The sequence below is a fragment of the Lolium perenne genome, chromosome 5 (genome assembly GCF_019359855.2).
Source record: "Lolium perenne isolate Kyuss_39 chromosome 5, Kyuss_2.0, whole genome shotgun sequence".
Lineage (NCBI taxonomy): Eukaryota > Viridiplantae > Streptophyta > Magnoliopsida > Poales > Poaceae > Lolium > Lolium perenne.
This window is the reverse complement of record NC_067248.2, coordinates 219726184-219750132: the sequence shown is the minus strand read 5'-3', so window position 1 is coordinate 219750132 and position 23949 is coordinate 219726184. Positions and strand designations below refer to the sequence as shown.

Genomic DNA, 23949 nt, shown 5'->3' with positions numbered 1-23949 from the left:
CACGAATTCCCATCCCTTAAACGGCCCAATTAAGCGAAATCACATATGTGCCGCCCGCAAAATCCTAAAGCGCCTATTACGCCGGCATATAAACAACAACTAAATGGGCTGGCCCACTTACTTATTGGGCCAGCCCACTTGATTTATCGTGGACCCCACACTTTTATTGGGCCGCCGACTTGCTTTAAGGTGGACCCCACCCACCATCGGGCCGGCCCACTAACTAGTTGGGCCAGCCCAATTGCTTTTGTGGTGGCCCCCACATACTAAATGGGCCGGCCCTTTAAGACGAAAGTGGGACCCACTGTGTTTTTGGCCCGACCCACTATCTTGTTGGGCCGCCCACTTCCTATATGGTGGACCCCACATACTAAATGGGCCGGCCTTTTAACCGGAAAGTGGGACCCACTCGTGTTTTTGGCCCGACCCACTAGAGTGTTGGGCCGCCCACTTGCTATATGGTGGACCCCACATACTAAATGGGCCGCCCTTTAACAGAAAGTGGGACCCACCAAGGTTTTGGCCCGCCCACTATCTTGTTGGGCCGCCCACTTGCTATATGGTGGACCACACATACTAAATGGGCCAACCCTTTAATCGGAAAGTGGGACCCACTGTGTTTTTGGCCCTACCACTATCTTGTTGGGCCGCCCACTTGCTATATGGTGGACCCCACATACTAAATGGGCTGGCCCTTTAACAGGAAAGTGGGACCCACCGGTGCTTTTGGCCCGGCCCACTGGCTTGTTGGGCCAGCCCATTTGATCAAATGTGGACCCCACGTACTAAATGGGCCGGCCCGATAGCAGGAAAGTGGGACCCACATGCTTATTGGGCCGGCCCAATAACTTCTTGGGCCGGCCCAGTTGCTTTAATGTGGACCCCACTTTGTAAATGGGCCGGCCCGATACCAGGAAAGTGGGTCCCACATGTCTTGTGGGCCGGCCCTTTTGCCTGTTGACCGGTCAAACGAGTGCATTCGGCCCGGCCCACATACTTAGTGGGCCGGCCCATTAAAGTTTTGACCAGTCAACCTTAGAGGTTAGGCCCGGCCCACGTAACTAATTGACCAGCCCAGCTATATAGTTGACCTGGTCAAACTAAGTCACTGCCCGCCCGCAAACTTAATGTCTTGGCCGCTTAAGACGTGGCAGGCCTCGTGTGGGCCTACCATCTACCATGGGGTTTCAGCCGGTTAACGCCGTTAACTGCCAGTTAACGGCGTCTGCCACGTGTCAGTTTGCATGACGTCAGCAGTCAACGGGCTCCCGGAAACACTTGGGCAACGGTCCGATTTTCCGTGGCGGAAGGGCGCCCAAGCGCGACGGACCGAAAAAATCGTCGTAGGACTTTGCCTGACGCAGTTTCCACAACAGAACCCATATCGTCGGGTTAGGCCCATAGGCGACGAAAAATACCCCTTAGCGGACGATTTTGAGACGTTGTCTATCAGAACTTTTCTTGTAGTGAATGATGCTATCCGGGGAACTCTTGTGGATCTCATGTACCTCAGCTTTAGGTGTGCTCGTGATGAGAATGAGGAAAGTAACTACACTATTGATGTCATGGACTTCATCTTCAATGAGATTCATGATGCCATGGTCTCCCGGACCACTATACCTTATGCACCATATATTCAGCTCCTCATCAACAACTCTACGGGCGTGAGTGGTGAAGACTTGAGCGGGTACCCTTTGATGAAGCACTCTGTCAAGAAGGCCTACAATCTTAAGCCAGTCTCCTCTGCTGTACCTCCACCTGACTCCTTCATGGGTGATGCTCGTTCTAGTGGTTTTACTCCTGCTCGCCATCCTGACATCCCGGCTATGAAGAAACAAGTGAACAGGCTCAGTTGCTTTCAGCGTCACATCCTTTGCATGAACGTTGAGATCCATAAGGAGAACTATGCGGCCAGCCGAGAGCGTTCTGAGATTAAGCATACTCAGGCGGTTATTCTGCACAAGCTCAGTGGTGAGCAAGGACCCCCTCCTCAGCCTCCAGTTCACCCAAGTTACAGTGGGTGGCATTCTGCACAGGTTCCGTGGAGTGATCTTGATGATTGCATTCAAAGGTCCCGCCTCACTCGCCGCTCTCCGGATGCCCCTGACACTGATGAAGAAGAGGAAGAAGAAGAAGCGGCGTACGAGTCCGATGATGAAGATGCCTCCGAGTGATCCCCATGGGGCGAGTAGCATCGCGCTTGTCCCCTTTTTGGTGTCTCGATGCCAAAGGGGGAGAAGTGTTCTATTATGAACTCTCTCGGGGATTTGCATGGTTTGGGCACAAGCATATGCGTTTATCATTCCTTTATTGCTTGTGTTCCATCTTATTTGAACTATTTGCTTTGGTTGTGTTCCGTTTAAAACTATGTGCTATGTGGTGTGAGACATTGTTATGGTTTTCGGATTTCTATATGTTGAGATCAAGACTATTATATTATGTGTGATGCTATATCTCCGTATCATATATCTACACATAGGTATGATTTCTAGCATCCTATCTCAACTTCATATGTGTATATGTCTCTTGTTAGAGCTCATGATGGATACCTCTTGTGTTGAGGCACCTCGCTCCTATGTGTTGTGTATTTGTATTCAAATGCAAATTAGTTATATGCACACATGTAGGGGGAGTGCCTCTATGTTTTGCCATCATGCTTGTCTCTATAGTGATTCTCTTGCAAATCCGTATATTGTCATCAAACACCAAAAAGGGGGAGATTGAAAGAACATCTCTCATATTATGTTTTGAGTGTTTGATGTCAATGTATGTGATACACTAATGTTTGGTTAAGTGGTACAGGGTTTATATAGATACATTTGTATGTGTGTTGGATGTGGTCAGTGCTGTCAAAAAGAATAAGCAAAAAGTTCATCAGGCCGGATAATCCGGGCCGGATATTTCCAAAATATCCGGCCCCCAGTTTTTCGACTAAGGACCTAAGGAATTGCTGCTCAGTATAGGGGCCGAACATTTGCCCGGATATTGTCCCGGTTTTGTCCTAGGGCCGGATTATCCGGGCCGGACATTTCGGAAATATCCGGCCCCTCGAAAAATGGCTAAGGACCTGAAGAAAAGCAAGTCTGATGTGAGGCCGGACATTGTCCCAGTTTTGTGCTTGAGGCCTGATTATCCGGGGGGCGGATTATCCGGCCCTTACTTAGGCCGGATTATCCGGTCCCCCGGAAGGCTCAACGGCTGGATTTTGGGGAGGGGTATTTATACCCCTCTTCTTCTTCCTTCCCCCTTTGCTCAATCATTGCACAAGAAATCTGCCAAGCTTCACCTCCATTAGAGCCACCTCAAGAACACAAGATTTGCAAGATCTCCTTCCTCCCCCAACCAAAGCTCTTGATCTTTGGAGATTCAAAGGAGAAGACACCGATCTACATCCTCACCGAAGCGATTTTCATTTCCCCCTCATTTGTTTGAGGGATCTCATGCTAGTGTTCCTATTTGGTTTCCTAGTTGATTTGTGTTGATGTGTTGTTGTTGATTGTTGTATTGCTACAGATTTGGGAGCCTCCAATTTGGTTGTGGATGTGTGCCCCAAGAACCTTGTAAAGGCCCGGTTTCCGCCTCGAGGAAATCCCTTAGTGGAAGTGGGCTAAGCCTTCGTGGCGTTGCTCACACGAGATCTGAGTGAAGTCTTCGTGACAGTTGGTCTGGCTTTCGTAGCGACCACACTCCTCCGAACGTAGACGTACCTTCTTGCAAAGGAAGGGAACTACGGTAATCATCTCCGTGTCATCGCGTGCTCCACTCTCGGTTACCTCTATCTTATTCTATCTCCTATATATTGTGTAGCTATATCTTGCTTAGTGATAACCTTGTCATATAGGTAAATTCACTTAGTTGCATATCTAGAGAATTTACCTTTGTGTCAAGCCTAAATTGAAAAAGAACTAAAAATTGGTTAGCACCTATTCACCCCCCCTCTAGGTGCGGCATACGATCCTTTCACCTAGACCATCTTCACAAGTTGGGTACAACAATTTGTTGTGGTCCAGTAACATCTGCTCGAACTGCAATCGCTCCTTTTCTGTATCGTAGCCTCGTCGTGCATCAGAAATGACCCGACCAAAATCATCAGCGGGCTCATCTAGTTCCTTTTCTTCACCCTAACCTTCTTCTTCATTGTCTTCCATTGCCGTATCAAAGTACTCAGGGAACATAGATCGGTAGTCATCATCGTTCTCTTCTTCATCGCCATCTTCCATCATAACCCCTCTTTCTCCGTGCTTCGTCCAAACATTATAGCCAGACATGAAACCGGAATGAAGCAGGTGGCTTTGAATTACTCTTGAGGAAGTGTGATCCTTCACATTCCGACAATCAACACATGGGCAATACATAAAGCCATAACCATGCTTGTTCGCCTCGACCGCATCGGGAAAAGAATGCACGCCTTTTCTGTAAGCGGATGTGCGTCGGTCACCGTACATCCATGGATGTATCATTTGCATCAAACAAATGTATATCAAACACAATCACAATCCTAAAATTAGTACCGCACGGTCGAAACGAGAAAATAGTTGCTAACCTTGTAGGACAAGTGGAAATTAAGAGGAGGAAGCTTAAGTGTGGCTCGGTCACCTCATATCATGCTTGTCTTCTGTGAACTCGAGTGACGTCGCTCTAACACACATTTCAACAAACACCTCTAGTGCATACTAGCAAAAAAAAGACAAGCACAAAGCCACACTCCTCCACCAGCAAAAAAACAAGAGAGTGTGGAGGGGGGCTGCCATATATATAGGGCTCGCCCATATGTCCCGGTTACAAACCGGGACTAAAGTAGCCACAACGGGTCGTAGAATCCTTTTGTCCAGATTTGTATCTAAAACCGGGACATATGGAACCTAACGAATCGGGACTAATAGGTGTCGTACGTTTGAGTGTTTTCGGGCGACGTGGCCAGGCGTTGGGTCCCGGCCCAAGACACGGCCAGAATAAAAAATACCTGACCAAAGACCTATTTTCTACTAGCTTGCATAACTGGGGAGAGAACCCAAACGATCGGGAGCTCCTATTCATCGCTTTACGCGATGACTACGTTCGGGTCCGCGCCGGGGATTGCTCCCAGGAAAAAGATGGGCTCGGCCCATTTAAGGTAGCAATCCTGTGAATGATTGGATCTCGCTCAACTGCTTATTCACTCCTCAGTTTTTTCCAAAATCTGAACAAAATTCAAAATCGAACACAATTTAAAACCGAACGAATTTTATATCCAACAAATTCATATTTGAACAAATTTTAAATTTGAACGAATTTCAAATTTGAACAAAGTTTGAATTTGAACAAATTACAAATTTGAACAAATTTTGAATTTGAACAAATTTATAACAAGAATATTTTTTAATTAGAACAAAAACCAAATCTGAACAAATTTCGAAATCAGTAAAACCACGTAGCAAAAAACCAAAAAGAAACCATCTAAAACCGTAAAAATCTGAGAAACCCCGAAAAAACCGAAAAACAACATGTGAAACCTTACGTGCTAGTCGTTAATGGGCCGGCCCACCCATCCGTAGCTTGAGCGAGAGCGAATCCCTCCCGCAATAAGCGGCGAATAGGGATTGCCCAAACGATCCGTTTTATTTTCCGGTCTATACAAAAAAAAAGGGCCGCATGCTACTAAACATACCCTTATCTAATCTACGGAGGCAAGGGACGGTGCATCACTATATGGCGTGGAGGGAGATATCTTCTCAATGCTATATCGCCCTGTAGAAGATGTCAGTACATCGATTAATATGACGAGAAATAAAATATTAGGCATGCAAGACTTGCCATGCAATCTTTAATACTACCTCCGTTTCAAGGAATAAGGCGCACGCGTATTTCAAGACGAACATGGATCATAAAAATTGAGCAATAAAATCTTGATTATATTATATGTATATAGTATCGTTGGATTCGTATTGAAAAGCACTTTTTAATGATACTAATTTCATACAAACAATCTTTATCTATTTAAAGTAATTCTTAGTCAAACAAAAAGCTCGTAAAACGAGGACGCCTTATTCCTTGAAACGGAGGTAGTATGACGAGCTGTCTAGTGCATCGATTAATTTTTTTGACATGACTTACCCTTCAATACATAATGTAGGTAAGAAAGCAAAGATTTTGTACTTCTTCTGACTTGAGCGCCGTTGCATAAAGAGCCCAAGCAATATTATGTACTACTCATCATTCAAACTTAGAGTTGTCCAGTTGGGATGGTGGGACTCAGCCCAAATACATTTCCAAAAATCTATGGAGGAACCAGCAGTTGAAAGGTACGTGAAGTTTAGTCCCACGTAGCTAAATTAAGAATGTGGAGATCACCTTATAAGATGAAGTCTTGTTGTCTTGTAAAATGCAACAAATACATAAAGAACATATACTCCGTACAAATATGCGTGTGCGCTGGCAATTTCCGCATGAATATATTTGTAATTTAGGGCATCTCCAACAGGCCCGATGAGCGTTCGTTTCCGATCGCACGATCGAAAAATGTGTTTGCATCCAAGTCCAACAGCTCGACGCATAGTGACTTTCACGGAGACGCAATCACGGCCCAAATATGCTATGTATTTGCTGCGTAGACGCTACACGGTTGCGCTGAGCGTCCGCGCTGCTTCTATACGGACGCGCCGAGCAGTGATAAATATAAGCAAAAAGTTTGTCATTAACTACTAGTACAAATGCCCGTGCGTTGCAGCGGGTCCTCTAATTTTATTTGTCAATACACATATATAATTTATAACTCAATATGAAAATTTAAAACAAATCAGGATATCATAATGTGCTACAAAATGATAGTACCAAACCCAATAAAAGATATCAGTGTATTGCATCTACATGGTTTCATGTTCTAGGTCTTCTTGTTACTCTTCGGCGGTAAGTTCCACACCTGTATTTTGGGCCGTCATAACTGAAGGAATACTTCTTTTCTAATTAGTCCAAACAATACTTTAATATTCATAAATATAATAACACATGTCTTTGGAATCCTACTTATCTTCAATCAAATTGTTTTTTTACTTTTTACCTATGTGTGGTTTAATAACCTACTTAAATAAGTTATATGGCCTAACGGTGTAAGCGTGTGCATGCAATCGCACAATCCACAAACAAGCAACATCTGTTTAAATTTTAGTTATGTAATTATTTTCATGTTTCACTCTTCTTAGCTCGAATGCAATAAACATTGTCTTAAAATATGGCATATGAATTTGAAAAATAGTACTCCTTCCAATCCAAATTAATTGACTCCACTTAAACGAAAAAAAAATCAATTAATTTAGATCGAAGAGTAGTAATAAGTAGTAGGTAGATCTCCGGAAACGGGAAATGCACTTTGGCTCATAGGAGCATTTGCTCTCATTGTGTGAACCCATATTTCGAAGTGTTAAAAAATTCTAAACTAAACTTTTTATATGTACATCTACATATTTCATGTTGGTACACAATTTTTTTTTAAAAAAAAAAATTATGTGGCTCCTGTGAAAAAGATAAATTTTGATCCTTTAACACGACTACGTACAACATATTTTTTTGTCTTTTTCGTACATACCACATAAAATGTTGTTTTCCCACAGAAATTTTTGTACGAACATAGAATGTCACGATGTACACCAAAAAATTTATATCAATTTTTTTTGACATTTTTTAAATTATTTTTAATTACTTTGTATAATAGGAGCATTTGCTCCTATAAGCCAAAACGCCACCTCCGAAAGGAAACTCGTAACTCAACCTAGGCTGGTCTGCTTCCTTTATTTGTGTGGTGGAGATTACTACTCTGCGTGCATTCAATGCAATCTGTTATGTATTTGTGTGGAGGAAATAATACTAAGGGACTTTCCATCCCACAATCTTTTTCTCTCTTACTCACATAATCATCCTTCTCATTTACCAACATCTACTTAGCTTAGCTTCACCTCTAATGTCGGTACGGCATCACACAGTATCTCTCTCTTACTCACATAATCATTTTTCTCCTTTACCAACAGCTACTTAGAGCATCTCCAGTCGCGTCCCCCAAACCGTCCCCCAAAGCGCGCCGGATCTAACGTTTGGGGGACGTGTTTTGTTCGTGCCGCGTTTGGGGGACATCGCTCCTCAGCCGCGTCCCCCAAACTCCGCCCCAATCAAGAAATTCAAATAATTTGCATTCAAAAGAGATCGTTTCCGCCGAATCGTCGCGATCAGAGTAGCGGCGATCAAAGTACTGGGCGCGTGATCATATTACAGACCGGTGGTGCATGCTAAATTAGAATAAGGGGTTGGGCGACGCCGACGCATCCTGAGTCGACGTAGGCCCGTCGATCACGATGATCACGGCTTCTCAAATTTCATTTCTCGGTGCATATATAATTTTGAACTCACTATGAAAAATCAAAACAAATCAGGAATATCATAACTTACTACAACATGATAATGCCGAACGCAATAACAAGACAATATTGTGCCTTTGCGTGGTTTCAAGTTCTAGGTCTTCTTGTCCCGCGGTAAGTCTGAAACCCGTGTTCTGGATCATCATCACTATCAACTCAATAACCTTTTCTTTTGGATGTATTATTGTAAGGAATAGTTATTTTCTGATTAGTCCAAACAACACTTTTATATTCATAGTAAAATTGCCACACGTTGCCATTCCTTTCTATTGAGTAAATAAACACAATGCATGCGAATATTCGAACATCTCAAACATGTGTTGCCACTGGGGCACAAAAACATTTGGTTAAAATGATTTGGAGTTGGATGTTACGTAGTAATCAAAATGGTTTGGGTGTAAACGCTTTGCTTATTTGGCCTCCCATCTTCAAGGAATTGTTTTTGCCCTTTTCATATCCACCAACAATTTGTCTGGTAAACAAGAACCAATTTCGATGGCATAACCACATACCCATCTGCCAATCTGGATTATATATAAATTGCATTTATTGAAAAAATATCATGGGGAAATGTTTAGCATTCAATAGCTCCAGTAGGTTGACGGCTCATCAGGTTGTGTTTAAATTTTTAGCATGCAATATCCTGAGAAAGTATTGAAGAATGAATAACAATGTAGTGAAATGAATAATATGGAATATGATTTACATATATATATGACAGATGGACTATTTGTGTTGTAGTCAGATTTACTTTTCATTACTTCCCTACACAAATTTTATACCACACGTAGACAAGAAGGCTATGCTGTGAACAACAACACATCATTTTGCATGCCATGAAAAGTCAAAATTCTAGCAGCCAACCAATAGGGAACACCCTGTAAGGAGGCAATATTTTGAAGCACATGTTTGATAAAAAAAATAATTAGCGAAACTTTGCAAAATCACTAAATCAGCACAACATAAATTAGTTCAATATTCTTATTGGTTTTTGGTGTAAGCTGGCGAATGCAGGCATACATATTTCCAAGTTGAGGTGTAAACAAGGGTAAGGAAAAATACATGCTTAGAAAATCTCTACTTACAAATACAGTGTCATTTTCGTTTCAAGCACAAGGGACGTCTACAAATTATGTCACTCAAAGTAGATTCATAATACTACAAACTTGGTTTTGACATGGATATGCTCTGCTCCACCACCGATGCAACAATATGTACCCTTGGCTAGGCCACAATGTACTGTATATTCATATTCATATTCACTATTTTCGGTGGTGCTCAGTCTTTCTGCATATTCGTATGCTTTAAGCAACAATATACTGTATAACTCAATGTTGTACAGCTAGCCATCCTAATTCAGCCATCTCAAAGATGTATATATTTGTATTCTACAATAATGAGTCTAATAAGCTTCAGCTATACCTATATACCACGCCATCATTGCTCTTCTGAACTTCAGTATGAACGATTTAGCCTGTATTTTGCTTCAAATGAATTGAACCTTCTAATTCCGATCCATTCTACTGTGTCTGTCGATATGTGTTGAACATCCTTACAAATTTAGGCTTCTAGTTAGATTTGACAAACCCAATTGTGATCTCTGTATCCACCGTCTACCTCGCCAACGCTTTTGTGATGCTATGCCCCCTCCACAAGGACTATTTCCCATGTATGCTTGAATTTAGAAACCACTACATATCCTTATATATCCATCAACTGAGATAATCTCCCGAGATTAGAGAAACAAGGAACGTCGGAATGCATTTCCATGAACCCTCTCAACCCACTGAGACACGTTCATTGAAATATTATCCATAGAAGCAGAGAGTAAATAAATGCACAATGAAAAATTGTAGAAGTGAGCACTACTCAATAAAATTTAAAAATTTACCCAGTAGAGTGAAATGAGAGCTTCTTAATCAACCCAGTAGAAGTAAAATGATACAACAAGGACGAACAAAAAAACTATCAGTGATAAGAGAAATTATAACAGAAATTGGTGAGCCATATGAAGCAAGAGTTGATAGAAACATGCTTACAAAGAGAGACCGAGAACATTTCCAGTCTGAAATATAAGCGAGGCAACTCCATAGTCAGTCGCACCGAAAACAAGACAATTCAGGAAGATACCCATCCATATATAAAAATGTAAAAGATCAAGAGTAAAGAATCCTTGAAGTTCAACGATCAGGAAGATGAACTAACATAAGAGCACAATAATTTTGAGAGTTATCATCTACGCATTATTACTGGATGAGTACACAAGTGCAACCTCTGAACCTTATGGGTTTTTCTTGAATATGGACAGAATGAAAAATTGATTTCCGTTTTAATTCATAAAGCAATCAACCGCCCAATAATCAATATGAAGTAGACTTAGCATCTTCCTCTGCCATCTCATTAACATTATCTTCAGTTCGATTTTCTTAGTATCCCTGTCATAATTAACGTTTGGTCATGATGATAACCACATTCACAGGCTCACTAAGAACGAATACATACTTTAACAAAGAATAGCACTACATACTAAATTCATCATGCTTCCATATATGCTACTATTCAGGAAGCCAAGTAGATCATAATAAATTAGTAGAAACACAACCAGGTTGTGTAGTACCAAAAATATCATAGGTAGAGGAAATCAAAGAAATAAGGAGAAAACAAATAAAACATATACGACTGCAAAAAAATATATCAGCACGTCTGCGTTTCGCACTCACCTTGTTCACCTTGAACTCGGGCACTATGGCTCTGGGTAGACCGGAAATGTCAGTAATCGTCGATTTATCAATCGTACCTTCCGTCATTCAATCTTAGACAGAAATGGAGATCCATATGCACCTTGGACCAGCTTGATCTTCTTGTCTACAGTTTGCAAGCTCTTAAGGCCATCGAACTTTTTACACAGCCTAACAGCTTGGTCAAATTATAGGTATTTCAGAGAACACATGTTTTTATACCACTGAAACTTAGTTTTGTAGCAGAAAATAATAGAGATGCCTGCTGATAGAAAACTTTGAATTACCCACTTCACTTCGAAAATTTGACACCATCCAGCTACCAGTGATCGAAATGTCCACAGTTACACTGCGTCATGGAAAAAGTAGCTGAAGTTTTGCCACGAGTTAGGAAAATTGGTAGTACAAAAACAGTATATTTCTACAAAATGTAGCTGCGGAAGTATCCTCATGGTGCAGTATTCACATACATGATTAACACATCCATGTGTTGCCAGGATCCATTAGTTTTCATCAATTGTTCGGCTCCCATGGCATTACATCAGGCTCTCCTTCCACAAAATTCACACCAACATTTTGACTCAAGTATGATACAGTGCCACTATTAAGTGAGTCAAATCTGCAATTCAGAACATGAGAAAAGCACTAAGCACCTCATCACTCAAAGTCTGAAATACAATACTGAGATGCACAATCACTGAATGGCTGAAACTCTTAACTACACAAATGTTGAAATCTCACTGAATAAAACATTTATACCTCTGATAAGATTCTGCTCCATTCCCTTCCTCTCAGTCTTCCAAACGACTGCATGGCATGCCCCTGCTTGGCTGCTTCTGCTTAACCACAGCCAGTGCCTCTGTTCTACTTTTCCCAAAGCCACCCCACCGCATGTTTGCGCCGCAAACACCATCATTAGCCGTTGTCCACTGCCCGCCGGCAATCGAGACTCTATATTCCCATGTTTCCATTAGGAGTTCCGGTGCGTGAGATAGACCAGAGGCAGATCACTTCGAATGGGCTTGGACTGCTAGACAATACTTCGCGCTACTAACACAAATAGTCCACAACCCATGGCCTCGTTGGAGAAGGGACGGTTCAGCGCGGCCTCCCGGCCGTCAGGAAGCAGCCACTGTGCAGGTCAAGGACTGTCTCCATGGCCTCGTCGGGTAGGAAGGTGACACGGATGACGCCGGAGAAGCCGGGCGCCGCGAGCTGCGTGACGCTGGACATCGAAAGGCGGATCGGCGCGAAAGCATAGAGGAGGAAGGTCTGGATGCTGTTCATCCAGAGGCGCCACCTGGTGAGCGTGTTGTTACTGGGGGCGGCCTCGAGGAAGGCGTGGACGGAGGCGAGGGAGATGTCGACGGAGACCCCCGCAGTGGCGACTGTGAAGAAGGGGCTGCCGCAGACGAGGAACGCGCACAGCGATAGGGAGAAGTCGAGGGTGACGGAGAGGTCGTTGAAGGCGGCGATGCGGTGGGGCGCGGCGCGGCGGCATACGACGGGGATGAGACGGTGAGGTCGGCGATGAAGGTCTGGGCGTGGAAGGGCGGGGAGTTGGACGCTCTTGGGGTAGCAGACCGTGAGCGCCCCGGCGGCGGATTTGACCAACTACGGGTGTGTGTACTCCGGCTGGTCCCCATTGTTGAGTGCGAAGTTGTGGAGGAAGGAGTTGGTGGGGAGCGGCGCGACGAGGAGCTCGGGGGCGAAGATCCGCGCCGGGTCCGGGAGCACCGTAGATGTCGCCCGCGGGAAAACGGGGGCCCCCGGGGACTGTGGCGGCGGCTGGGGAGGCATGTCGGGCTGCGGCGGCGGGGATGGTTAGGGTTTGTCGTTTGACGAAGAGACCAAGTCGTGGCTCGGTAGCGGGATTTGGGCCTGGCCCATGTGGACCACGGACGAGGAAGCGCGACGAGGGAAAAGGAACGACGAAGCAATTGACGTATTGTGATGGCTGGCAGAATAAGGAACCACTTTAGTCTTTTTAAGTAGTAGAGATTAGTTGGCCAAAAGAAACATCTTTACACATATGGTTAGTCGAGTTAACTTAAAACTACGACGACCGTATTATACGCCGTCACACGGCCTACTACTAGCCACCGGCGTGATCCGATGGGCCGGCGCTGTCGTTGGAGCGCATCTGGGCGACCTCCGTTTTGCGCCGCCGCTGGCGTTCGAGTCCCTCGGTTAGAGCAGAGTCCCATTGGACTCTCTGCGCCGCCACCATCACATCCCGCGTCATGACCTCCGCCGACGTCACGCGCAAGCGCGCCATATCCTCCTCCTTTGCCTCTGCACGCGCCGCCTCCTGCTCTGCGACCGTCGCCAGGTCTGCGTGGTAGCCGGCCCTGTCCCTTATCGTTGCCGCCCCACCTCGTCCCTCGCCGCGATGGCCTCCTCCAGCTCACGGTTCTCGCGGACGATCCACGCTTGCGCCTCCGCCGGCAGAGCCTGACGACGACCGGAGCCCTCAGGGAGGCTCTCGAACGACGCGAGCAGCGCCCGCTGCACGGCGCTCACATCCACATCGCCGGGGAAGAAGCCGGTGTCGTTGTCGTCCTCGTCGTCGATAGCATGGATGACGGCGTTGCGGCCACCTCCACCATCACCACCCTCGCCGCCGCGAGTTCCATCCTGGCCTCCGCGAGCTCCCCATGCAGGTGGAACATGGTCACCTCCGCCTCCTCTACATTCGTCTTTGCGTTCGCCTCCAGCTGCTCGGCCTAGCGGCCATATGTGGCCGTCTACTTCTCGGCGAACGCCTCCACCGCGTGTATGGCGGCGAGGTTCGGATCATCCAGATAGGCGCGGTGGGCCATCTCAACAAGGCGAGCCCAGGTGCAATCGTGTTCGGCCATGGAAATTTTGTAGGGTTAAGATGTGCCCTTCTCGCCCACCGGCGTCGACCATATATAGCCGTGGCGGTGCAGGAAATGCCGATCTGCACAAGCCGCTTCCTGCGCGCGTGAAATGGCAGCGAAAACGTGCCAATCTACTGGTCGCGTGTGGGAACCACAGCCCCAGCGTGGGCGACCTTGACGCTGTCTTGGGAAAAAAATTATATCGGCCCACTAGACATACCCTCAACGGACAAGCGCGCACACTTTTAGCGTTCGTTTTGCGTCGGCCTCAAGAGATATCTACATCTCGACGACGAAGTGTCTTGTGGTGCTCCCCGCAAGTCTTCTTGGGGTCGACCTCAAACTTCTTGGCGGCTTTGTCCAGCAACACCTTCTGCTTCTCCACGAGCTTGGCGTTGGCATTTTGAACACGCCTGTCGCAGGATATTTTTTACTACTATCTATTCTACGAATCCATCAACTACTGTATTTAGTAGTACGGTTTAACACCACTTTGGCATTTTGCTTTTATTGTTTGATAGGACAGTATGGACTGTAAATAGTGGAGGACACTATTGATGATTATGACCAGACTTTTTATCTATTCATATGCTCCATTGATATTTCTGAACTCCGGTCATTATCTAACACCTTGACTAATGAACACGCACCAGAAAGCAAGAACGCAAGGCTTCTTAAATGTGTACTCCCTCCATACCTGTTTATAGGACAATTACGTATTCAAGAAATAAATTTGACTACAATTTTATTCAATAAAATATAAGATATATACCACAAAAATTATACCACACTGGATTCGTATTCAAAAAATATTTCCAATTTTTTTTAATATACATCTTATATTTTATTGATTAAATTAGTAATCAAGTTTGTTTCTTGAAGTGCCTATTTGCCCAATAACCCGGTACGGAGGGAATAGTCTATATGAATTTACGGTCTAGTTAGTGTCACAAATACGTAATTAGGAAATAAAAGGTGGAATTCACTAGAAGGGTATTTATCTAATTTTCCTCAAGGTACCCATATCCACGACTTTATCTTCTTGGTCGTAACTTGGCACACAATCTCTTGTTGACTAATTATTGCAGCATGGCTCTTGGTTGACCATCGGCCACCACGCCCTGATGCAGATGGCAGAGCCAAGAAGCCAGCCCAGCACCTTGCCGCTTCTCCTCTCCATCTACCGCCAGCGCCACCGCCCCGCTCCACCGCCGGCACATCACGTCCCGCAAGCATCCGCGCGCCGCAGTCACGAGCCCTCACGCCCACGGTATATAACCTATGCCTAATTTGTTTCAATTGCTTGTATTTTTTTTGCACACGGGCATGTAACTCCGTGCATGATTTTATTTCAGTTGGATTAATATTTTCATACTGTATTAACTTTGTGCCCATTTTGTCTCAGTTGGATGTAATTTTTAATCTAGTCTATAGCTTATTTTTACATGTAGATGTAACGACCCTAAATTTGGGCGGCCCTAGCTGGCGCTCGGTCGCCAGGTTTTTATTGAGCGATCGGTTTCCGACAGCTTAAGTAGAAGACATGCAAGGGATGGACCACCTTTTCTTCTCTCTCCTCACGTCACGTGCATTCCTAATTAGCCTGGCTAATCACCGCATGCAAATTTAGGGTCACCCATGAATATATGTAGCAGAAACCATTGTTTAAAATGATTTATCTTTCAAACGACAACTTCAAATTAAGATCCGTTTTCACCAATAAATCCATCTCGACGAGATCTTCAAAACTAGCACCCATTTTAATATGTTTCGAGAAACTTTTTTTCTTGCTAAAAGTTATCAAGCCTCTCTATTTGAATAATCAACCCCTCCGTACTGGAGTGATCAACGGTAAATGTATAAAATTATCAACCTGGTGCAGGGTATTGAGAAAAAGTTCTGCATGCAAGCACAAATAGACGAATCTGCTGATGTCAGCGGAATCTTTTCCAAATTTCAAACTTCAAAACGTTTTAACTTTCAAACGACAACTCCAAATTAAGATCCGCTTTCACCAATAAATCCGTCTCGACGAGATCTTCAAAACTAGCACCCATGTTAATATGTTTCGAGAAACTTTTTTTATGGCTAAAAGTTATCAAGCCTCTCTATTTGAATAATCAACCCCTCCGTACTGGAGTGATCAACGGTAAATGTATAAAATTATCAAAAAAATGAGACCAACCCAGGCACTAGCACCTGTTGGCATTTTTTATAGAAGAAACTCCATGAGTGCACAGCGGGAGTACCAGGACTCGAACGCTGGCCGGCAGCCTGCGCTCCCGCAGAGCTAGCCAACGGACCGACGGCCCGTTCTCAAATGTATAAAATTATCAACCTGGTGCAGGGTATTGAGGGAAAGTTCCGCATGCAAGCACAAATAGACGAATCTGCTGATGTCAGCGGAATCTTTTCCAAATTTCAAAATTCCAAATGTTTTAGCTTTCAAACGACAACTCCAAATTAAGATCCGCTTTCACCAATAAATCCGTCTCGACGAGATCTTCAAAACTAGCACCCATGTTAATATGTTTCGAGAAACTTTTTTTCTGGCTAAAAGTTATCAAGCCTCTCTATTTGAATAATCAACCCCTCCGTATTGGAGTGATCAACGGTAAATGTATAAAATTATCAACCTAGTGCAGGGTATTGAGTGAAAGTTCTGCATGCATGCACAAAAAGACGAATCTGCTGATGTCAGCGGAATCTTTTCCAAATTTGAAAATTCAAAACGTTTTAACTTTCAAATGACAACTCCAAATTAAGATTCGCTTTCACCAATAAATCCGTCTCGACGAGATCTTCAAAACTAGCACCCATGTTGATATGTTTCGAGAAACTTTTTTTCGGGATAAAAGTTATCAAGCCTCTCTGTTTTGAATAATCAGCCCCTCCGTACTTGAGTGATCAACGGTAAATGTACAAAATTATCAACCCCAAAGTTAATTTTATTTTAAATATTTTAGCGAATATTTTTTAGTTTAGAAGGTATCAACCCGATGTCCTGTTATTTATCAACAGTAAAAATAATAACTACCAACCCTAAAAATCTAACTTCATTTCGAATATTTTGGAGACTCTTTTTAGTTTACAAGTTATCAACCCGGTGCTCCGTTATTTATCAATGGTAATTATAAAAAAACTACCAACCCTAAAAAGTATTTCACTTAGAATATTTTAGCGAACATTTTTTTTATTTTACAAGCTATCAACCTGGTGCCTCGTTATTTATCAACTGTAAAAATAAATAAATAATACCCCTAAAAAGTATTTCATTTAGAATATTTTAGCGACTCTCTTTTAGTTTACAAGCAATCAACCCGGTGACCCGCTATTTATCAATGGTAAATATAAATAAATATCAACCCTAATTTTTTTTATTTAATTTAAAATATGTAGCGACTCTTTTTTTTGTTTACAAGTTATCAACCCGGTGCCCCGTTATTTATCAACGGTAAATATAAATACCTAGCAACCCTAAAAAGTAAATTTCATTTAGAAATTTTAGCAACTTTTGTTAGCTTACAACTTAAAAACAGTACTTAATTTGAGTAGCAAGTGGTAGTTCATTTGAGTTGCAAGTGGATCTTCCCACCCGTTATTTCCCCTCTTAAAAACCACTGGCCCGAAAAAGGGAATTAAAAAAATTAATCCAAAAAAACATGAATTACCGTACGAAATAACAACATAAAGGGAATTGCAAAAAAAGAGAATTGTCAAAAGGGAATTGCAAATAAAGAGAATTGAAAGTATGCGTCGTGCTGAAAAAAAAGAGCGAGATGCTCTGTGCATGCATGCAACAACTTGTGAGAGCTAGCCTCGTGCTGAAAAGTTGGCTCATTAAATACAAACCTATGAGATACTTTATGCATGCATGTAGTGTGAACGCTCTTGGTTGTATGCAACTTGCAAGTGGTAACGTGAGCTGTTAGTGTGAACACAAAGCTACATGTGAACGTAATTAAACACTAAAAGACAAAAAGAGAATTGATTTCGCGTATGGCGCGAGCGCTGCCGCGCCAAAGAAAGTGATCGCTCCAGCGATCGATTGCCAGGGAGGGGATTTGCCTAAATTTCACCGTAAGTTTTTCATGCACCTAGCGTAAACACCGTAAGTTTTGATGGACCTAGTGTGAAAATTGATAGTTAAATACATCCAGATTCTACCGATAATTTAGATGCAGACGGGAAGACGGAATAATGAGAGGGACAATTTTTTTTTTGAAAAAACTTGAGTTGTTCGTGCAAGGAACCACATATATTTTAAGTTGTCGCTTTCAGAGCATTGGATCACTTTTTTTCTATTTTGGTAAAGTCTCGCTTTGAGGCTATAGAACCATTTTCCATTTTCGGCAAAATAAAATAGTTTCAGCCAGGGGGCTACCGTGTAGACGGATCCATAAATTTTGGCTCAACGAATAATTAGTGTCTCAAATGTATAATTTAATGGTAAAAGCTAAAATTTACTCTAACAAAATAATTACCTATTATGATTTGATGGTTTTTTGAAACACATAAGTACATTTTTTGAATATTTTTAAAATCGATAGCATCGGTGCTCATATGCACCAAATTGCTTCCATGGGAGAGTATTTATCCTATTTTCCACGATCTAGGGCATCTCCAACAGGGCGACGGAAAACGGACGCTGAGCGACCGTTTGCGTCCACCCGGACCGAAAATGCATCTGGTACCCCCTCCAGCGGAGTGACGCAAAGAGACCGGGCGTCCGCGGCGACGCAAACCTAGTCCAAATATGCGCCTCGGATGTGTCTCTACGGACGCTACGCGGGCCCGCCTGACAGTGACCCAGACTCGATGCGTCTTCTCAGCAGCGCCAGTACTGGCGTCGAGGCGTCGCTTCGGCAGTCTACGGCCGCGTAAATGCGATGTCTCGCGTGGCGCGCGGCCGTCGCCTACCTCTGCGCACGAAGTAATGGCGATGCCACACGTGCCGCGGCCATCGCCTGCCTTCGACCTATATAAACAGGGACGCGCGCATCATCTCCCCCCACACTAAACCCTAGCCGCCGCACAACCTCATCGGTGAGCAGCGCTGGCCGTGGCCACGCCGCCGCGCCTCCACCTCCACCTCTACCTCTGACTCCACCTCCCTGGCCTCGGGCTCCGACGAGGAGTTCGACGATGACGACAACATCGACGACCTCCTCGACCCGGTTAGGGACGCCAAGTTCTGGCTGACGCGTAGAAGGAAGTAGAGGAGGAGCGAGCGGCCCACGTGGCGTTCGATGCCGAGATGGAATGCCGCAGGGTGGCGGCCGCCGCAACCGCAGAGGAGGACGACTCCGACATCTCATGGTCCTCCAACGACCCTGATGCGCCTACCCCTTTAGGAGAAGGCAGCGGAGCAGAGGGCTCTTGTCGACTCCTTCGAGACGCTCAAGAAGGCCGAGGAGGCGAGCGAGATGCTAAGGCTGTAGCTGCTAAAGGACGCAACGGCGCACCGAGCTCTAGCGGCCGCACGTCAGGCGGCGGAGAAGCAGACGAGGGACGGGCGCAACGACGGGGCCGGACCGTCGGGCAGAAGGTAGTTTAGATTTCTACTTGTGTAGTTTCTATGTAGTAGTTTCTATACTTTTTAAATATGTTGCCCTACTAGAAGCACACTCAGACGAAAACGAACACGCGGTCAAAATATATCCGCAGAGCGACGCAAACGGACGCTCGCCCCACTTTTGAACGTCGGAAATACATCGCCCGGTTGGAGATCATCTTATCCTAGCGAGACCGCGACTTATCCTCTTGCCTTCTAACTTTGCACGCAATCTTCCATGACCACGCTTCTTCCATTGTGAAGATATTCGATCTGCAATTACAGTTTCGTCAGCTGAGGGGGCAAATAGGAGAGGTCCTATTCGTGCAATCTTATCTACTGGGGAAAATGTACCCATTTGTCAACGTAATCTCTGATGGGTATGAATAATTTGAGTGTGGACGTTGGATAATTCTAATTTTGATGACCAGGCAAGCAACAGCCACCACATGGGCGCGCAGAGCCCTATTCGCGCAGGTGCAGGTTCGAAGGAATGACGGAAATCCGTATCTACTGCAGCGCCGATGCCAGAGCGAGACGACTGTATACATTTTTTTTACCTGATTAAGCCCAGTTGTGAATTGTTGTACTGTACTACATGCCTTCGGGCCCCTGCACCCTGTACCCAAACAGCAGCGAGCAGGCAACAGTCTGCGTCGCCAAAAGGAAGGAAAAGGAAGGAACGCACTGAGCCACTCGCCCTACTGACTTCTCTGCTTCTTGCTTCTCCTTTCCTGTTCCTCGGTCCTCATCCTCACTCATCGACGACGATGGGCTCCCGCTCCATCTCCCGTGGAGATTTCTAGCCGTTTGGACGGAATTAATGGCGACGGGGACCCTGATTTGTTGATTTGCGACAAACCCCTCCACGATTTGAAACGGTCAGTACCATCTCCCTCCTATATACTCATCTCCCTCGGCTAGTCTGTTCTTGCTCATCCGATTCAGCTCCTTCTCCTCATTCGAGTGTCACTCATCAATCCCACTCATCAGGCCCCTGCTGGAGAGAAACAAGAGGCGGAATATGGGATTGGCAGCAGCCGCAGGCAGCAGCAGGGCACGGGGCGGGCGCGGCGGCGGCGGCGATGCCGGCGGTCAGCACCAAGCCGGCGGCAGCGAGCCAGTCGATTCGTCACTCCTCCAGGTGCATTTGTGTTCCTACTTGGGTTGCGTGCTAAGATGTCATCCACAAACTGTATTGTCTGGTTGTGAAAAGAAAGATTCCTTCCCAAAATGGTGCTGCCCATGGACGAATTTATTTCTCGGAAAAAAATGCAAGCTCTTCTAGTCCACATATACGGACGAGAATCGCCGCCTAACCTTTTCTAGCTCTCTTGTCATTTGGCAGGGTCTACTAGAGGAGACCGGCGAGGAGAGCAGCGCTGCAATAATGGAGGAGACACCACAGCTCCATCTCAGCAACTCGGAGATACGTAGTGCAGGGACGGACACAGGTGAGTCTTCCTGCTCGGAAAACATAGTCCCGAGCTTCCCTCCACTGTGGTGGACTGATTTTCCCTTTTTGTCACCGCGAACGAGCTTGTGCAGATGAAGTGGACGACAGTCCAATCGAGGAGGTTCGGCTCACCGTGCCGATCACGGACGACCCGACATTGCCGGTGCTGACGTTCAGGACGTGGTTTCTGGGGCTCATCTCGTGCGCGCTCCTGGCCTTCTGCAACCAGTTCTTCAGCTACCGTCAGAACCCTCTCTACATATCCTCCCTCTCGGTGCAGATCGTGGTCCTGCCGCTCGGCAGGCTCATGGCCGCATGCCTCCCCACCAAGATCGTCGGGTTCAAGGGCACCCGTTGGTCTTTCTCCCTCAACCCAGGGCCGTTCAACCTCAAGGAGCACGTCCTCATTACCATCTTTGCCAACACTGGCTCCAGCTATGTTTATGCCGTCGGCATCGTCACCATCGTCAAGGCCTTCTACCACCGGGACATCAACCCGCTCGCCGCCATGCTCCTCACTCAAACCACGCAGGTGATTGTTACTCGACATCTGGGGTTGCTTTCTTGGAAATTTGATCGTTTCAGTTCAGGTTTCATCTGGCACTTCTGACTTGTTTTTGGTACCGGCCGGGGCAGCTCATGGGCTATGGCTGGGCTGGTCTCTTCAGGAAGTACCTGGTGGACTCCCCCTACATGTGGTGGCCGTGCAACTTGGTGCAGGTCTCGCTCTTCAGAGCGCTGCACGAGAAGGAGAAGAGGCCCAAGGGAGGGATCACGAGGCTACAGTTCTTCCTCCTCGTCCTGACCTCCAGCTTCGCCTACTACGTCGTGCCCAACTTCCTCTTCCCGACCATCTCCACCATTTCCGTGGTGTGCCTTGTGTGGAGGAACTCCGTGACGGCGCAACAGATCGGCTCGGGCGTCTACGGGCTCGGCGTTGGGTCGTTCGGCCTCGACTGGGCCACGGTGGCCGGCTTCCTGGGCACGCCGCTGGGCACGCCGGCGTTCGCCATCATGAACGTGATGGCGGGATTCTTTTTGGTGGTCTACGTGCTCTTGCCCGTGGCGTACTGGAGCAACGCGTACGACGCCAGGCGTTTCCCCATCATCTCCTCCAATATGTTCATGGCCAACGGCAGCCAGTACAACGTGAGCCAGGTGCTCGACCCGGCGACCTTCGAGTTCAGCCAGGCCGGGTACGACGCCGCCGGGCAGATCAACCTGAGCATCTTCTTCGCCTTCTACTACGGCCTCACCTTCGCCGCGCTGGCCGCCACTCTGTCCCACGTCGCCCTCTTCCACGGCAGGTGTGCATTTTGTTTGTGCAATCAACTGAAGCAGCGGTTTATTGGATCGAATGTTGTGACACTTAATTTGAATATCTGGCAGATCGATATGGCAGCAGATGAAGGCGACGGTGAGCGGGCTGCAGAAGGGTGACGTACACACGAGGCTAATGAAGAAGAACTACGCGGTGGTGCCACAGTGGTGGTTCCATGTCATGCTGGTGCTGGTGCTCGGCCTCTCTATATTCACCTGCGAGGGGTTCAGGAAGGAGCTGCAGCTCCCCTACTGGGGCGTGCTCATGGCGGCAGGGCTGGCATTCCTCTTCACGCTCCCCATCGGTATCATCACCGCCACCACCAATCAGCAACCTGTCAATGTGGTGGCCGAGCTCATCATTGGGTACCTGTACCCAGGGAGGCCGCTGGCGAACGTCGTGTTCAAGACATATGGCTACATCAGCATGTCCCAGGCCATCATCTTCCTCATGGACTTCAAGCTGGGCCACTACATGAAGATCCCGCCGCGGTCCATGTTCGCCGTCCAGCTCGTGGGGACCGTGCTGGCATCGACAGTCTACTTCAGCACTTCATGGTGGCTGCTGGAGAGCGTGAGCAACATCTGCGACCCGGCGAGGCTGCCGGCTGGGAGCCCGTGGACGTGCCCCGGCGACGACGTCTTCTACAATGCGTCTATCATCTGGGGCGTGGTCGGCCCGCAGCGCATATTTGGGAGCCTCGGCCGCTACACCAAGATGAACTACTTCTTCCTCGCCGGGGCACTGGCGCCGGTGCCCGTGTGGGCGCTGTCCCGGGCCTTCCCGGAAAGGGGGTGGATCCGGCTCGTCAACATGCCCGTGCTGCTGAGCGCCACGGGGCTGATGCCGCCGGCGCGGTCCGTGAACTACATCATGTGGGGTGCCGTCGGGCTCACCTTCAACCACTTCGTGTACCGGCGGTACAAGGCATGGTGGGCGCGCCACAACTACGTGCTGTCGGCCGCGCTGGACGCCGGCGTGGCGTTCATGGGCATCGCGTCCTTCGTCTTTCTGCAGTCGAGAGGCATCAACGGTATCAACTGGTGGGGGCTGCAGGTCGATGACCATTGTGACTTGGCTAGTTGCCCGACGGCGCCGGGAGTCAGTGTCCCCGGTTGCCCCGTGCAGTAAGCAGCTGCCGGGGCATCACCTGGCTATCTAGGATAGTTAACTAGCAATGTAGCTCTTCCTGAATGTGTCAATAGTCCTACGGCGTATCGGCTTTTGTATGTGGCATGCCGAGGCCAAGACTGGGACAAACGCCACTGAATGATGTGACTGATGGGTCCATAGACTGATTGGGTAACAAGATTTTATCTAAATCTTCTTCTCTGAAAATAAGCAATTAGACTATGCAATTAGTACTTGTTGTCAGACATGGTTAACTGCCCAAACTAATAAAGGGTTTTATTATTTTTAGACTTTTCTTTATGCTTCAAACTAATAAAAGTATAGCATAGATCAACTGTACTTTTCTTGTTCTATCTTAGAGTATCCATTCATTCAATACTTATCTGCATCTAAATGGACTTTCTGTTATGGAATCAGAGATTTCCAAGTTGCAACATGGTCCCTCTGTGCAATTCTTCCGAATTTGAAACAGTTGTCAAGATCCTCTGTTTTCAATTATGT

General features: G+C 46.2%; 1 protein-coding gene and 1 long non-coding RNA gene across 3 annotated transcripts; one reads left to right on the top strand and one right to left on the bottom strand.

Annotated features, from left to right (window-relative positions):
* Nucleotides 1-11231: 11231 nt before the first annotated feature.
* LOC139831366 (uncharacterized) lies at nucleotides 11232-12242 on the bottom strand. Its single transcript, XR_011746079.1, has 3 exons — nucleotides 11882-12242; nucleotides 11593-11741; nucleotides 11232-11471 (listed from the first exon to the last, which is right to left on the bottom strand). It is a non-coding gene; the product is annotated as an uncharacterized lncRNA (long non-coding RNA).
* Nucleotides 12243-20142: 7900 nt separating this feature from the next.
* LOC127301970 (oligopeptide transporter 5) lies at nucleotides 20143-23736 on the top strand. 2 transcript variants are annotated; one of them, XM_051332287.1, is made up of 7 exons: nucleotides 20143-20421; nucleotides 20534-20684; nucleotides 20889-20994; nucleotides 21089-21528; nucleotides 21633-22303; nucleotides 22386-22621; nucleotides 22697-23736. In XM_051332287.1, the coding sequence occupies exons 2-7, from the start codon at nucleotides 20565-20567 to the stop codon at nucleotides 23446-23448; spliced, it is 2325 nt and encodes a 774-aa protein (XP_051188247.1). In that variant the 5' UTR covers nucleotides 20143-20421; nucleotides 20534-20564; the 3' UTR covers nucleotides 23449-23736. The 2 variants fall into 2 exon arrangements, with proteins under 2 accessions (XP_051188247.1, XP_051188246.1); XM_051332286.1 differs by having other exon boundaries at nucleotides 20147-20421; nucleotides 22386-23736.
* Nucleotides 23737-23949: the final 213 nt, after the last annotated feature.